Here is a 14,569-nt window from a genome sequence, read left to right on the forward strand (position 1 = left end):
CGTTTATTATTCTCGTCATCTTTTCAAGATATTGCATCATATTTCTTATTAATATGATGCATTCATTTTATCAATTTTACTGGGTATTTTAAACGAATCAAAATTAAGTGACTTCGTTTGGGATCTTGGCAACTTCATCTCCGGTCTATTATATATCTCATTTGATTATTGTTCGATCTATAAATAATTGTATCCTACCAAAAGAAATACCACAAAGTTTTATATTTTTTGTAGAATTAAATAAAAGTATCTTAAGTTTATACAGCGAATATTTTTTTGCATGGAAGTCATAAACTATTCACATAATAAATTTAATTTTTTGAGTTTTTCTCCTAAATATTATGAGAAGACAATTGAAAGTAAGAAATTATGGAAAAGTTTGAAAAACAAACGAGGTGAAAAACCACAATTGCTTCAAACATATCAAAAGGTAAAACAAAACTCCGATATTATATTGTTATAACTTTCTGAATGTTACGGCAACGACTAGTGTTTAAAACCGTCACTGTTGAGAATGGCTCAGACAAAAACGATTACAGAAAGACGACCGTTGGCCCTCACAAGCGATAAGAAAACTCATGCTTTCCCACATGATTGAAAATAGTAAATTTCACAGATTGTATCGAACTGGAGGAACATAAGAAGTTGCTGAGTACGGAAATATCAAGAGAAAGGGTTAGATGTTAATCAATCCAAATATTGAACATCCATGCATTATATATATATATACCCCCTATGTTGCTATAGCCTTCTGACCAACAAACAATGCATATTTCTTTTTTTCTCATAAACGACGATTATGGCATCATAATTTTATTGTAATATCGATAACATCCCTAAGTTGATTTTCTTTTTTCTCTTTGTTGGTTTCTTTCTTTCTCTCTTTCTTTTTGTTTTTCTTTTTTAGAAATATAATGTATATTTTTATTCATAATATATTTTAAACCGTAAAATATTATTAGCGTGCCACGGTGGCTAGTTATTAAAAAAAAAAAAAAAAAAAAAAAAGGACAATGTTTTGTAAAAACACATAAAGTGCAAAAAATCCCCTTGGGTTTCTTGCACTTGTTAAGGCATTTTTGTGGGTTTCTAAATTCCCAATATACAATTTAATTAGAAAAGTCCCTTCTTGACGAATAAAAAGAACTACTTATTTAATTTGCACAAGACACGTCGCGTTGCCCATTTGATTTTCCTGTCGCCAACGACCAAGTAAATGATGTATTTATAAATCGGTGCTAATCAATTTGACAATTTCCTTCAAGTAAATATGTTTATTTTCATCTTATTAACATGAATTATTTAAAAGTGATAATTTTACGAATATATTTTTTATTTATAGGCAACGAAGCGTTTTTAAGTTTACTTTTTCTCTACACTCATAAAATCAAACATTTTCCCGCCTTCCTTCACAAAGCAATGCAATGCTTAATACAACTTTTGGTAATTAATAACAATTTTTGAAAAATAATAGTAATTATGAAAATTATAGAATTATTATCATGATAAATACAACTACTTGCTCCTAAATACATATTAACGTTAATATTAAAAGTATCATTTTGATTTTTTTTAATCGCTAATGTCCCAACTTTTTTGCAGTGAAGATGAAAATGAAAAACATGAAAAAACAAAAAGAAAAATTAAGCTGCTTCAAGTGATGATGTATATAGATTAAATCCACCAAAATCAAATACATGGAAATGAGCGGGAGGAACATATGTGATCTTGCTTGAATCCGCGAACTCGAGGGTTGACCTTTAGGCTAAATGCTAACACCACCAAAATCGAGTATTTGGTCCCTAAGAATGAAACAAGAAGTTAAACTCGTCGGGTGCGTCCTCAATAACGACCCTCCGACACTTAAGTTAGTGGTGATCGAGATAAAAATGTGCGATCAATAGAAGATAGGTTGAAAAAGCGATGATTCAGTTACCTCAAAATGTAGCGTCTTGGGGTTTTTATAGGACCCATTTGGATATTTTTGTCTGGGCCACGTGTCGGCATCAGATGAATACCCGTCCTCAATCTGACGATTCTCATGTTAGGGTCTTCATGCACAATTTGGGTTTGGGTTATGGGTAACCCGACCCGGCTTCCAAGAATACGCAGATCTAGAGTGATACAATGACTGAATTATCCTTCATTAAGGGTATTTTAGGTATTGTACATAAAAAGAGGGTTTTACCCATGAATATGTATCAAATGAGAGGAAAAACAATAACGAAGAAATATTATAACAGTATTTCAAAATTTTAAATGTAATAGTTCTTCCGTAATGAATTCCACAGTTTAACAGCACACATAATTATTAATATAAAGTAAAGTACGTATTGATCAGATACCGGATGCATGCATGCATGCAAACATCTGATCAAGAACACGCCACCAATGTCCAAAACCCTCAACCTGCAGAAACAACAAGGAAAAAAAAACATCAATGTGTAGAGTTTATGACTTCAAGCTTTCTCTTGCATTCATTTAATTAGCATCAGGTGGTGGTGGGTTGTTCAAATCTGGCAAGCGGTATTTCCCGGAATCGCCGGCTTCCTCTTCCTCTTCACTTTCGGCGGCCTCATCCTCTTTCTGATGATCATCAGCAGCGCCCTCTTGGGCATCTCCACCTCTCCCCGCTTCAGGCAGATTCAGACCATGAAGATCAGCGAATTCCTCCTCCGCCTTGAACGTTGGGGGCGGATGTGCCCCCTTCCACCCCCTGTCAGGGTGAGATCGCATGTGCCCGAACAAAGCCTTTTGAGACGGGAAGCCCTTCCCGCAAACGCTGCAATTCACAACGTTACCTGCACCCTCCCCGGGCTGATTTCCTCCTGCCGCAGTCGTGCTGCCAGCGCCACTCTCCCGAACTCTCTTCCTCGCTGCAGGGCTCCCACCAATCCTCAGCGCCCCTGGTGCAGCAACAACTCCATAGCCACCGCTTCCAACCGGCACTACCTGAGCCCCTTGTAACCCAGGCCCCCCCTCGACCCCGCGCCCACCACTTCCACCTGGCTCACTGCGTGGCTTTGTGTAAGGAGCGAAAGCAGATTCACCAGGAACGCCCATAACCGGCCTAGTTTTAGGAGGAGAAGAAGGGCTTCCACGGCGTCGGGGACTGGCAGGAGGAGCATTTGCTCCGCCACTGCGCCGGCGTGGGTTCTCCTCCTGGCGTGGGCTATTTGGGTTGGGATTCGGAGTAGGCTTGGAAGGAGAGCCATGATCACCACCAGTGTTGCCGTTCGTCATGGTTGGTTGAATGGGATGAAAGGAGAGACGAGAGTTGGACGATGGAGGGAAGGTGGGGAAATGGTGGAGAGATTTATAGGTGGAGGGGCATATGTGAATGGTGGTATTGATTCATGTCATGTCCTTTGAGACCATTTTCATTTTCTATAAGGACATGTCTGTTCAGACCATCATTTACTAATTATATTTTATAATTTCACAAATTTACGTCTTTGTTTCTTACATGCAGTGCAGGAGCGGAGTTATTGACATCTTTGTAAACCCTTTTTCTGCTTAATTAACTTCTGATCTGAAATTATGATGTTTGATGTTTTTGTAGTTTTATATATTATTAAAATGAAGTTTAGATAAAATTAAGGATAAATGATTAATTCTCAATGTTAAGTGTAGTGTGGAATCTGTGATACAATAATAGACATTTAGACATTCGTATATAACTAAGATATAATACATATAGATATTTATGTTTTTAATATCAAAACTATATATATAAGCTAGATCCTTAAGTTCGGACAAGAAGTACATACAATTTCGAAATCGTATGTTCTAGGCATCAAATTCCATCTCATAACTTTGTTTTTTAATAATTAATCCTCTAAACTTTTAATTTAATATTCATAATATACTGGGAATATTAATTTATATATATATCACATATACTCGTATGATTATTTCATTAATTTATGTATATCAATATTGTAATTGTAATTACAATTTAACATTTTTACTGGATCCTTGGTACTTAATTGTAATTACTTTTTAATCTAAATTTTGGAAATTAAATTTAAAATCTCAATACACAAATTTTACTTCAAAAAGGCCTATTTAGTATTCTTCCTACACGAATATAATTTTACCATAATCATATAAAATACTAGTCTTATTAATATAATCTAAAACTAAGATGAATATTTGAGACCTAATTAGACATTGAAAGGTTTTATATGTATACAGAAATTCAATATCGAGAATGGAGTACATCGCTATGTAATAGTTTGGGGAAAATGACACTTTTCATCCAATAATTTGGGGCCTTTTAACTTTTGGTTCCATGCATTAGTTACGAAATTCTCATTTTGGTCTTTAAAAAATAGTGCACTTTCAGTCTCGTGACACATTTTTGTTAGATATTTAACGAAAAAGGCCACATGGCCTTTAAGTGCACAAGACAAAAAATATTACTTTTTGAAAGTTATAGGACCAACCTGTAGCATATAGTACCAAAAGTGTAAAAGCTCTAACACCGTCAGTTAAAATATATAACAAAAATATGTAATATGATCAAAAGTGCTATCTTTTAGAAGTTACGGGACCAAAAGTGAGAATCTCGTAATGAATGGGACCAAAACTTAAAAGACTTTAAGTTACGGGATGAAAAATGATATTTTTCTCAATAATTTGATAATTACAGAAACATTCACATAAATTCACACAAGTTTTTTATGAGTAGGAGAGAAATAGGAAATTAAAGTAAGGTCTTTTTGCATGGGAGTGGTCGTCTGCGTTGCATGTTCGGTCATTTTGTGTAGGGTTGTGTGTTGTAGTACGTTGAGTTCCATTTCTCCTCTATTGACTTTGGTCAGTTTGGATACCAGTGAAGGCATTTGAATTGTGGTTGTGGTGGAGATATTCTGAAGATGGATTCTGTTCTATCGCTTATGGAGGAACAAGAAGTGGGGTGGTTATCCCACATTTGTTCTGGTTGAAATAGAAGGAGAACTTCGAGTTGATGTTAGCGGGTCATCACATTGACCTGTAAATTTTGAAGCGTTGAAGGGAACTTTGCTGCAACTTATCAAGTCCGCTCGAGGCATGGTTGTGTGGAAGGTAACGAATAAAAGATTTTGTGTTGTGTTTGCTCATATGGAGGATTTAAGGAGATACCAATATATGCCCATGGGCTTTTGATCGTAATTTGTTGTTGCTGCAACGTCTGGCATGTGTGAGGGATCCAACTACTGTAAATTTGGATTGGTGTCCATCCTTTGTGCATGTTCATGATCTTCGGAATGGGCAACAGAAGATTTCCTACGCTGCATTGAGAAGTATTTGGGTGCATGAGCTAGACTAATGAGAACAATATTAGGTGGGATATATTGTGGTTGAAACTGTTCGAATTCGAGTTAATATTCATACCGGGGATGAAGATACAATATAAGATTGGTGATTAGTTGATCATTTGATTTCATTCGAAAGATTGTCTTATTTTTGTTAAATGTGTGGCAAGTTCGATCATATAAGTTGTGTTTGTGAGATGCGATTCCGAGTTGGTATTAGGATCTCAGTATTAATACTCCCTTAGGCCATGGTTGCGTGCGAGCAGGCTATGTACTATGGGTCCTTTGTCTCTAGCTATTCGACCTACCTAAATTTGGAACTCACCAACGATAGGGCAAAATGATGGCGTTTCGTCTTCCTTGGGCAGGATGCCTTGAGAGGAACTCTGTCTCTTGGGTCGTTTTAACAAGGTTCACCATCATGCCAATTGTCGATATCGGGGGGAGGGGGGAAGGGTAGAAGTGTTTACTAATTTAATTGGGAAGTATTTGGGTGCATGGGCTAGACTAATGAGAAATATTAGGAGGGATATATTGTGGTTGAAACTGTTCGAATCCGAGTTAATATTCATACCGGGGATGAAGATACACTATAAGACTGGTGATTAGTTGATCATTCGATTTCATTCGAAAGATTGTCTTATTTTTGTTAAATGTGTGGCAAGTTCGGTCATAAGTCGTGTTTGTGAGATGCGATTCCAAGGTGGTATCAGGATCTCAGTATTGATACTTTTTGTAGACCATGGTTGCGTGCGAGCTGGCTATGTACTGTGGGTGCTTAGTTTGTAGCTATTCAACCTACCTAAATTTGGAACTCACCAACGATAGGGCGGAATGATGGTGTTTCGTCTTCCTTGGGCAGGATGCCTTGAGAGGAACTCTATCTTGGGTTGGTTTAGAAAGGTTCACCATCATGCCAATTGTCGATATCTTGGGGGGGGGGATAGGGAAAAAGTGGTTGCTAATTTGATTGAGATAGTGGAGGAGTTGGATTGATGGGCGCCTACGGAGGGGAAAGGGATTGTGGAAGTTGCAGGTAATAGTGGGCGAGATGATAAGATAGGGGATGGTAATGATAGTGGAAGTCTAGAGGAATAAAATTAAGCTGGATGGGATGGTAGTTTAACGAGTCAATGGCTAACCCGGCATTCAATTGCGTTGGTCTCTAATCTTGATGTTAACAAATCTGATGCAGTTGTTCAGGATGTGGGCAGCTCAAATCATGAAGCTAAGATGATTATGGCCCATATCATAAACTTACGTGTTTGAGCCCAATAGAGATGGCCCTATCTCGGTCCATAAAAATTTAGTATGTATGATCCTTAATTCAAATCCTTTGCACAACTACTGTGGTTGACCCAATTAATAAGTTCTAGTCTCCTTCGAAGCTTACCAAAAATGAATCCCTGTCTTCTGATTTAGGGGATGTGCGAATAGAGTTGGTGGATGTCCTACTCGAGTAAGATGCTTTAGTTTTTTATACAAGTGGTGGCACTTCTTGAGGAGGTTTAGCTCATGGTGGAAGGGGCAGCTAGGGGAGAAACATAAGCAGCCGAAGTCCCTTACAGTTGGTACAATGGAAATACCAGAGAAATGGCATAACTTTAGGTCAGTGCTTGATGCTTCAGATTAGGTATCAATTGGGCCGCGAGAATTGTGTTGGAATTGCCATGAGATTGGGGGTATTAAGACAGTTTGGCATCTTCAAGAGCTTATTCGACCTCATGAACACATGATGGTGTTTCTGTTTGAGACAAAATGTCGGGAAAGGAGGGTGGAGATATTGTTAAGCTACAACGAATATGTATGATATCTCGGTGGCTGTTGTTGGGCAAAGTGGTGGGTTTTTGATGTTGTAGCTTAACGATTTGTCAGTGCCGCTCCTTAGTTATTCGACCTACCATATTGATGTAGAGGTGGAGAGTGATAGGGTCCAATGGAGATATATGTGTTTTATGGTGAATCGAACTCGTTAAAACATAAAGTGGCTTGGGAGGACTTACATACTCTATTGTGAAGATTTTAATGTGATATTGTTCGCTAATAAGTTTTTGTTGCTTGTAAGATCATCGTTTCTACCGGCCTGCTTTGCTTGCAAAGCCTGCGACTCAAACTAGTGGAAAGTGAATAGCCCGATTTCTTTGACAATGTATACCTCGACAATGTCCTCATCTTCTATGAGGACATGTCTGTACAGACCATCATTTACTAAGCTCTTGAGCGGGATACGTCTGTTTTGGCACTTGAGCGGGATATGGGAAATACACTAAGCTCTGGTATTGTTCGTCCAACTAAACCATCAAGAGATTTATTCACGCAGATTTTGGATGAGTATCATTTTTCTTGAGGCTTTCTTTTTGTTATAATTTGGAGATTATAACACAAGGGCCTCTGTAACAGTTAAAGAATTTCACTTTCTTATTCACTTCTATGAGTCTTCCAAATATTTTAATAGGTGATCATGGAACATTAGGTAGAGGATCCACCGTGCCAGATGGTGTGGACATCAACAACATTAATTCTGACAACTCATTGCCAAAGCAATCATTTCTATTGCAATTCTCCGAAAAAGCCGTTTATACATATTCCTTATTGCGTTTAGTCCAGGTATAAAAATGCATCTTCTTTCAGGTTACTGTAACATGCATGGAAAAGCCAGCTGATTTTATCTTTTCTGTTTTTATGATCTCTTATATTTAGGGTGTTAAGAAAGTGATGTACAAAAAGAAGTTAAATTCATCTTGTTATGGGGCATCAACTTTGGGCTCCCGTGATGTTGGGGTTATACTTTTTGTCTCAACTTTGCTTCATAAGGAGGCTTACAGGTAATAAAAGTTGTTAAACTACTTCTAATTTTCTTACTGACTACTCTCAAATTCTAATATAAAGAATTCAACCAATGGGTTTCATCACCAATTATCACTTGCTCTATCTTCCTAATAAGAGTTAGGAGTGTGGTGTTGTAAAGAAAATTACTGGAGTTTATTCTTATTTTTTTCAAATTGTTTCACATGCTGTTATGGCCTTACTCTATTCAAGATGTCTGGACTCTGTTTCTCAAGATCTTAACAAAGACTTGGTCACTGCACAAGGGCTCATCTCTTCATTTTCAACTAAAGAAAAGAAAGGTTGGTTGCTAGACTCGTCTGAACCATGTAGATTGTGTATATATTTCCTGAAGATTGTTTATTTGTACCTTTCTTTTTGTGAATAATATAACAGGGTATATTCAGCTCCGTGATCAAAGATACTAAGAGTACAAAACCAAAGAATGGGCAAGAGGTAGAAACTGAAGATTCTGCACATAGTATGGAAGAACTGTCGATAATATTTTCAGCTGTTAACTGTTGAGAATACAGAGCATAAGCGAGCTGGTCATGGTGGTGATGAAGGTGTTTTGGTTGCTTGGGAACGTGGTTGAATGGACTCTGTTTTCAGTACTGCGAAGAAGACGCGGGTTTCTGTGGAATGCATTTTTATTTACCAAGCACGATTGTGTTAGTTAGCTTATGTGGAGCTGATTAGTTTGCCAACTGTAACTGATGTGGCCTGAATTTGTTTTTTAGTTATTTTCGTTAAATTCTGTTTGGTCATCTTCCTCTAGTATTTAAGTAGAGACCAACACTTCTCCTTTGCAATTTTTTCTACACTTTTGTATCATCTATCTTTGAAGTAATACAACGCGCTGCTTCCTTATGAGTTTTGATGGCTCAATCAGTCTTCTTCCTTGCTTTTAACATGGTATCAGAGCCTTCAGTGAAGGTGTCTGTAAAATTTTCCAAAAAAAAAAAAAAACAAAAACAAAATCTAATCTTTGGTGTTCAATTATGGCGAACACTGAATTTGGAGATTCAGGCCACATCAGTTACAGGTGGCAAACTAATCAGCTCCACATAAGCTAACTAACACAATCGTGCTTGGTAAATAAAAACACATTCCACAGAAATCCACGTCTTCTTCGCAGTACTGAAAACAGAGTCCATTCAACCAGGTTCCCAAGCAACCAAAACACCTTCATCACCACCATGATCAGCTCGCTTATGCTCTGTATTCTCAACCAGGCATGGTGCAAGGCATACCAGATCCGTATTTTATGCAACTGCAAGCCTCTGATCAGCCTGGAATGGTGATGGTCTCAGCAATGTTGACTGGGAACAATTTTTTCGCATGGAGCAGAGCAGTGAAGCGTGCACTGACAGCTAAAATGAAGTTAGATTTCGTCGATGGTACTGCGGTTAGGCCATCGGAGAACACTGATGAGTTCAAACGATGGAATCACATTGATTCCATGGTCACTACCTGGATTTTGAATTGTATGTCAAAGGAATTAGCTGAGTCGTTCATGTACGTAAGTTCTGCGAGAGAACTTTGGTTAGAATTGGAGGTGAGGTTTGGTGAGAGTAATAGCCCCATGATTTACCAATTACAGAGGGAAATCGGTCAGGTAACGCAGGGAAACATGTCGATTAAGGAGTATTACACTAAACTCAAACGTTTATGGGATGAATTAACTTGTTTAGCGCCCACTCCGAAGTGCATTTGTGCAGGGTGCACTTGCGGAGTTAATAAGGCAATGATGGAGATGACTGCCTCGAATCAATTGATAGAATTTTTGGTTGGATTAAACACGGTCTATGACCAAGCCAGGAGCCAAATCTTACTACTGGAGCCTTTACCATCAGTTACAAAGGCGTATTCTATGCTCATTCGCATGGAAAAACAGATGCAAATAACGTTAGCGGCATTGAAATGAATAGTGGCGCCGCTTTTCAAGTTAAGACTCACGACAGTTTTAAGAAAAAGAGTTTTGTTGATAAAAGGCATCTGGTCTGTGAACATTGCCAGAAAACGGGCCAAAAACGGGCCATTCCAAGGATAGTTTCTTTAAACTTCATGGTATACCTGAGTGGTACAAGGAGATTACAGACCAGCGACGAAAGTCAGGAGGTAGGGGACGAGGCTTTGCAGCTGCAGCAGCTAGTGAGCAAGTTCATATCAGATCAGAAGGAACTACTAATATAGCTGACATTATTCGCACAGAAGTGCAGAGGTTGATGCATGAAGAGATGCCTCTTGATCCTTTGAAAGTGAACTTTGCTCAAATGGACAATTTTGCAGGTAATAGCATGAACTCTCCTTGCACTACTTTCGGCTCTTGGATTATTGATAGCGGGGCAACAAGCCATATATGTGGAGACATTCGTCTTTTTCAATCCTTTACCACATCCACGCAATCTCTCACCATTCATTTGCCAAATGGACAAACACAAATAGTTTCTCACATAGGTTCCGTTGTTATCTCATCTGAAATTACTCTAACAAATGTGCTTCACATTCCCACTTTCTCTGTCAATTTACTGTCTGTTCGACAATTATGTCATGATATGCCAGTTCAATTTCGATTTCTAAAGTCTTCTTGCATCCTGCAGGGCCTGGGGAATGACAGGGTCATGGCTACAAGAGACCTTATAGGAAATCTGTATATTCTATTATCTACATCTGTGTCAAAGGAGAACACTCCTTTTGCTTCTTTTCAAGCTAATTGTAATGTCAATTCTAGTGTTAATGCTGCCATGAATAATGGTGATGTGTGGCATAACTGTCTTGGACATTTGTCCAAAAATTCAATGAAGCACATTACTTTACTGCCTCAGTTAGATTTCATCAAAATGCCTATGAAATATGCCCATTAGCTAAAATGCATCAAGTCCCTTTTACTTCAAGTTCTATTCATTCATCTTCGATCTTTGCTCTTGTTCACATGGATATTTGGAGGCCCTATAAAGAGCCCACTGTCATTGGTTGTCGATATTTCTTAACCATTGTAGATGACTTCAGTCGGTCCACATGGACGTTCTTTATGCGATACAAGACTCAATGTTTGGAAATGTTTCAAAATTTTTGCAAGCTTGTGCTTACTCAGTTTAATAAACACGTGCAATCCATTCGTACCGATAATGGTTCCGAATTCTTAAGCTCTCAATTTCAATCCTTCCTTAGCAGTTCAGGCATCATTCATCAACGTAGTTGCTCCTACACTCCGCAGCAAAACGCAGTTGTAGAGAGAAAACACATGTTTCTCCTTGATATAGCTAGTTCCATTATGTTTCAATCCTCTTTTCCTAGGCGTTTTTAGGGTGATGCCATACTCTCTGCTACCTACTTCATTAACAGGTTCCCTTCGGTCATTTTGGGATGGAAAAGTCCCTATGAAATCTTGCACCAGAAAGTCCCTTCTTACACACATCTTATAACTATTGGATATCTCTGCTTTGCCATTAAACCCAATTCTTTTCAGTCTAAATTTGATAAACAAGGTGTTAAATGTGTGCTCCTTGGTTACCCTCCTGCCCAAATGGGATATAGGTTGCTTGAGCTTGATTCCAACACGATATTCACTTCTAGGAATGTCATATTCCATGAAGAAATTTTCCCTTTTGCTCAATCTTCCCCAACAACTCCAGCCGTTCCTTTGCCCCTTATTCCTTTATCTGATGACTCTTGTAATGTTCCTCCTATCACTGATACTTCGAATGGTAACTCTCCTTCTCCTCCACACTCTCAGCCTACATCACCTCAGTCTACATCTATCACTGTTCCCGTTCCAATTCGTAGGTCTCAGAGAACACACACAAAACCAGTTTGGCTTTCTGATTTTGTCTGCAATTTGGCTGCTCATTCTTCTGTCCCTACTGTCCAGTTTTGGCTCCACATTTTTGGATTTTGTTGCCTCTCTATCTGTTTTGCAGGAGCCATGAAGTTATAAGGAAGCCGCATCCATTCCACATTGGGTTGATGCAATGGACAAAGAACTGCAGGGGATTCGAATCACACTTGGGATGTGGTTCCTTTACCGCCTGGTAAACGCCCTATTGGTTGCCGATGGGTGTACAAAGTTAAATTGAAAGATGATAGGTCGATTGAGCGTTATAAGACCAGGTTAGTGGCCAAAGGATACACACAAGTTGAGGGGGTGGATTATGTTGAACGGTTTTCTCTTGTGGCGAAGGCTGTGACTGTCCGTTTGTTCATCGCCATTGCCACTTCGTTTCAGTGGCCACTGCATCAGGTTGATATCAACAACGCTTTTCTTCATGGTCATCTCGATGAAGAGATTTATATGAGCGCACCTGAAGGGTACTCTATTCAGCCTGGACATGTCTGTCTTCTTAGGCGATCCCTTTACGGTTTGAAGCAGTCCTCACGCCAGTGGAATCTCGAGTTTGCACGAAGTCGTACTGCGTTTAGCTTCAAGCAATCTGAACACGATCATTGTTTATTTCTTAAGCTACTGGACTCTGGTTTTATTGGATTGTTGGTCTATGTTGATGATGTCCTCATCATGGCTCCTTCTAATGATTTCATTTCGCAGGTCAAGCTTCATCTTGATACTCTTTTCACCATCAAGGATTTGGGCTCTGCACGTTATTTTCTTGGTTTGCAGATTGCTAGATCAGAAGCTGGAACTTCCTTAACTCAGTCTAAATATATCTCAGACATTGTGGCTGATTGTGGTCTTCTCGAGGCTAAGATTGCTGCAACTCCCTTACCACTTGGAATCAAGTTACATGTTGATGATGATTCCTTGCTTGAGGATCTAGAACCATTTCGTCGTTTAGTGGGATGCCTTCTGTACCTCAGCTTCACGCGTCCTGATATCTCGCACGGGGTTCAGCAGCTGAGTCAGTTCATTCAGCGCCCTCGTCGTTCGCATTGGCTTGCTGCTACCCACTTAGTTCGCTACTTGAAGGGTACTTCCACTCATGATCTTTTCTTCCCCGCCTCCAACTGTCTGCAGCTTCGTGCATTCTGTGATGCGGATTGGGCGGCTTGCCCGGACACTAGGCGTTCTCTCTCGGGTTTCTGTGTATTTCTTGGCCCTGCTCTCATTTCGTGGAAGATGAAGAAACAGTGCACCATCTCTCGGTCCTTTACCGAGGCGGAATATCGCAGTATGGCTGCAACAGCATGCGAATTGAAATGGATTTCCTTTCTGTTGCGAGATTTTGGCATCACTTTGGATGTTCCTATTCCCTTCCATTGTGATAGTCAAGCTGCGCTTCATATCATGGCGAATCAGGTGTTTCATGAGCGTACGAAGCATTTAGACATAGACTGCCATATTGTTCGTAATTGTTACAAGGAGGGATTTCTTGATCCTATTTTTGTTCGCAGCAAGGATCAGTTGGCCGATTTATTTACGAAATCCCTATCTTCTGCTCAGTTTTCCTGTTTGGTGCGCAAGTTGGACTTGTTCTTGGGTTTTCCAAGTCCAACTTGTGGGAGGGGTGTTGAGAATACAGAGCATAAGCAAGCTGATCATGGTGGTGATGAAGGTGTTTTGGTTGCTTGGGAACCTGATTGAATGGACTCTGTTTTCAGTATTGCGAAGAAGACGTGGGTTTCTGTGGAATGCGTTTTTATTTACCAAGCACGATTGTGTTAGTTAGCTTATGTGGAGCTGATTAGTTTGCCACCTGTAACTGTGTGGGCTAAATCTGTTTTTTAGTTATTTTCGTTGCATTCTGTTTGGTCATCTTCCTCTAGTATTTAAGTAGAGACCAACACTGCTCCTTTGTAATTTTTTCTGCACTTTTGTGTCATCTATCTTTGAAGCAATACAACGCACTGCTTCCTTATGAGTTTTGATGGCTCAATCCATCTTCTTCCTTGCTTTGAACATTAACTTCCCAACTAATACTGAAACTGAAGAAAAGATCATCATGAATGAGGAGGATGTGAACTTGGATATAGGTACTGATTTCCTGCAAAGTCAAAGTTTTCTTTTATTTAATTAACTCTCTCAGCTTCTTTCCTTTGTTCTCGTATTCCATGTTGCATATTTATTTGATGATTTAATAACTACGCACCTTATTCCATTTATGAATTTTTCGTTGTTGCTGGTTCTGGTCGTAAAGATGACATCGACATTGAAGATCCAAAAGACAAACCAAGAGGATATCCAGTGATAGCAGGATTGAATAGACAGAACATTACGAATACGTTTCAAGCAATTAAAGGTTATACTTTTCTGAATTCAGATGACGGTTTGCTAGAATGGCTTTCGTTGCACCTTCAATGTTCCTACTGGTGAATCTTCACATGTTACGCAGAATGTTATTGAGCTCTAATTCAAAGTGAGATGGAATGTGTACAAAAACACATTGTAAACCATTCACATTTTACTGATCAAAATGCTATTTTAAATGCAAAAAAGGGCAAAAGCGCTTGTCTCAGTATCTGATACAAATGCAGGAGTCAAGTGCTGC

General features: G+C 39.0%; 1 protein-coding gene across 1 annotated transcript; it reads right to left on the reverse strand.

The window, feature by feature from the left end:
• On the reverse strand, positions 2,482-3,243 carry LOC105178395 (translation initiation factor IF-2-like). The gene has a single exon (XM_011101860.1). It carries the CDS (start codon positions 3,241-3,243, stop codon positions 2,482-2,484), a length of 762 nt encoding a protein of 253 aa, XP_011100162.1.

The sequence above is a fragment of the Sesamum indicum genome, linkage group LG15 (genome assembly GCF_000512975.1).
Source record: "Sesamum indicum cultivar Zhongzhi No. 13 linkage group LG15, S_indicum_v1.0, whole genome shotgun sequence".
Taxonomy (NCBI): Eukaryota; Viridiplantae; Streptophyta; class Magnoliopsida; order Lamiales; family Pedaliaceae; genus Sesamum; species Sesamum indicum.

Coding starts and splice junctions, on each gene's coding strand:
- LOC105178395 (XM_011101860.1), bottom strand. CDS start 3,243: ATGACGAACGGCAACACTGGTGGTGATCATGGCTCTCCTTCCAAGCCT.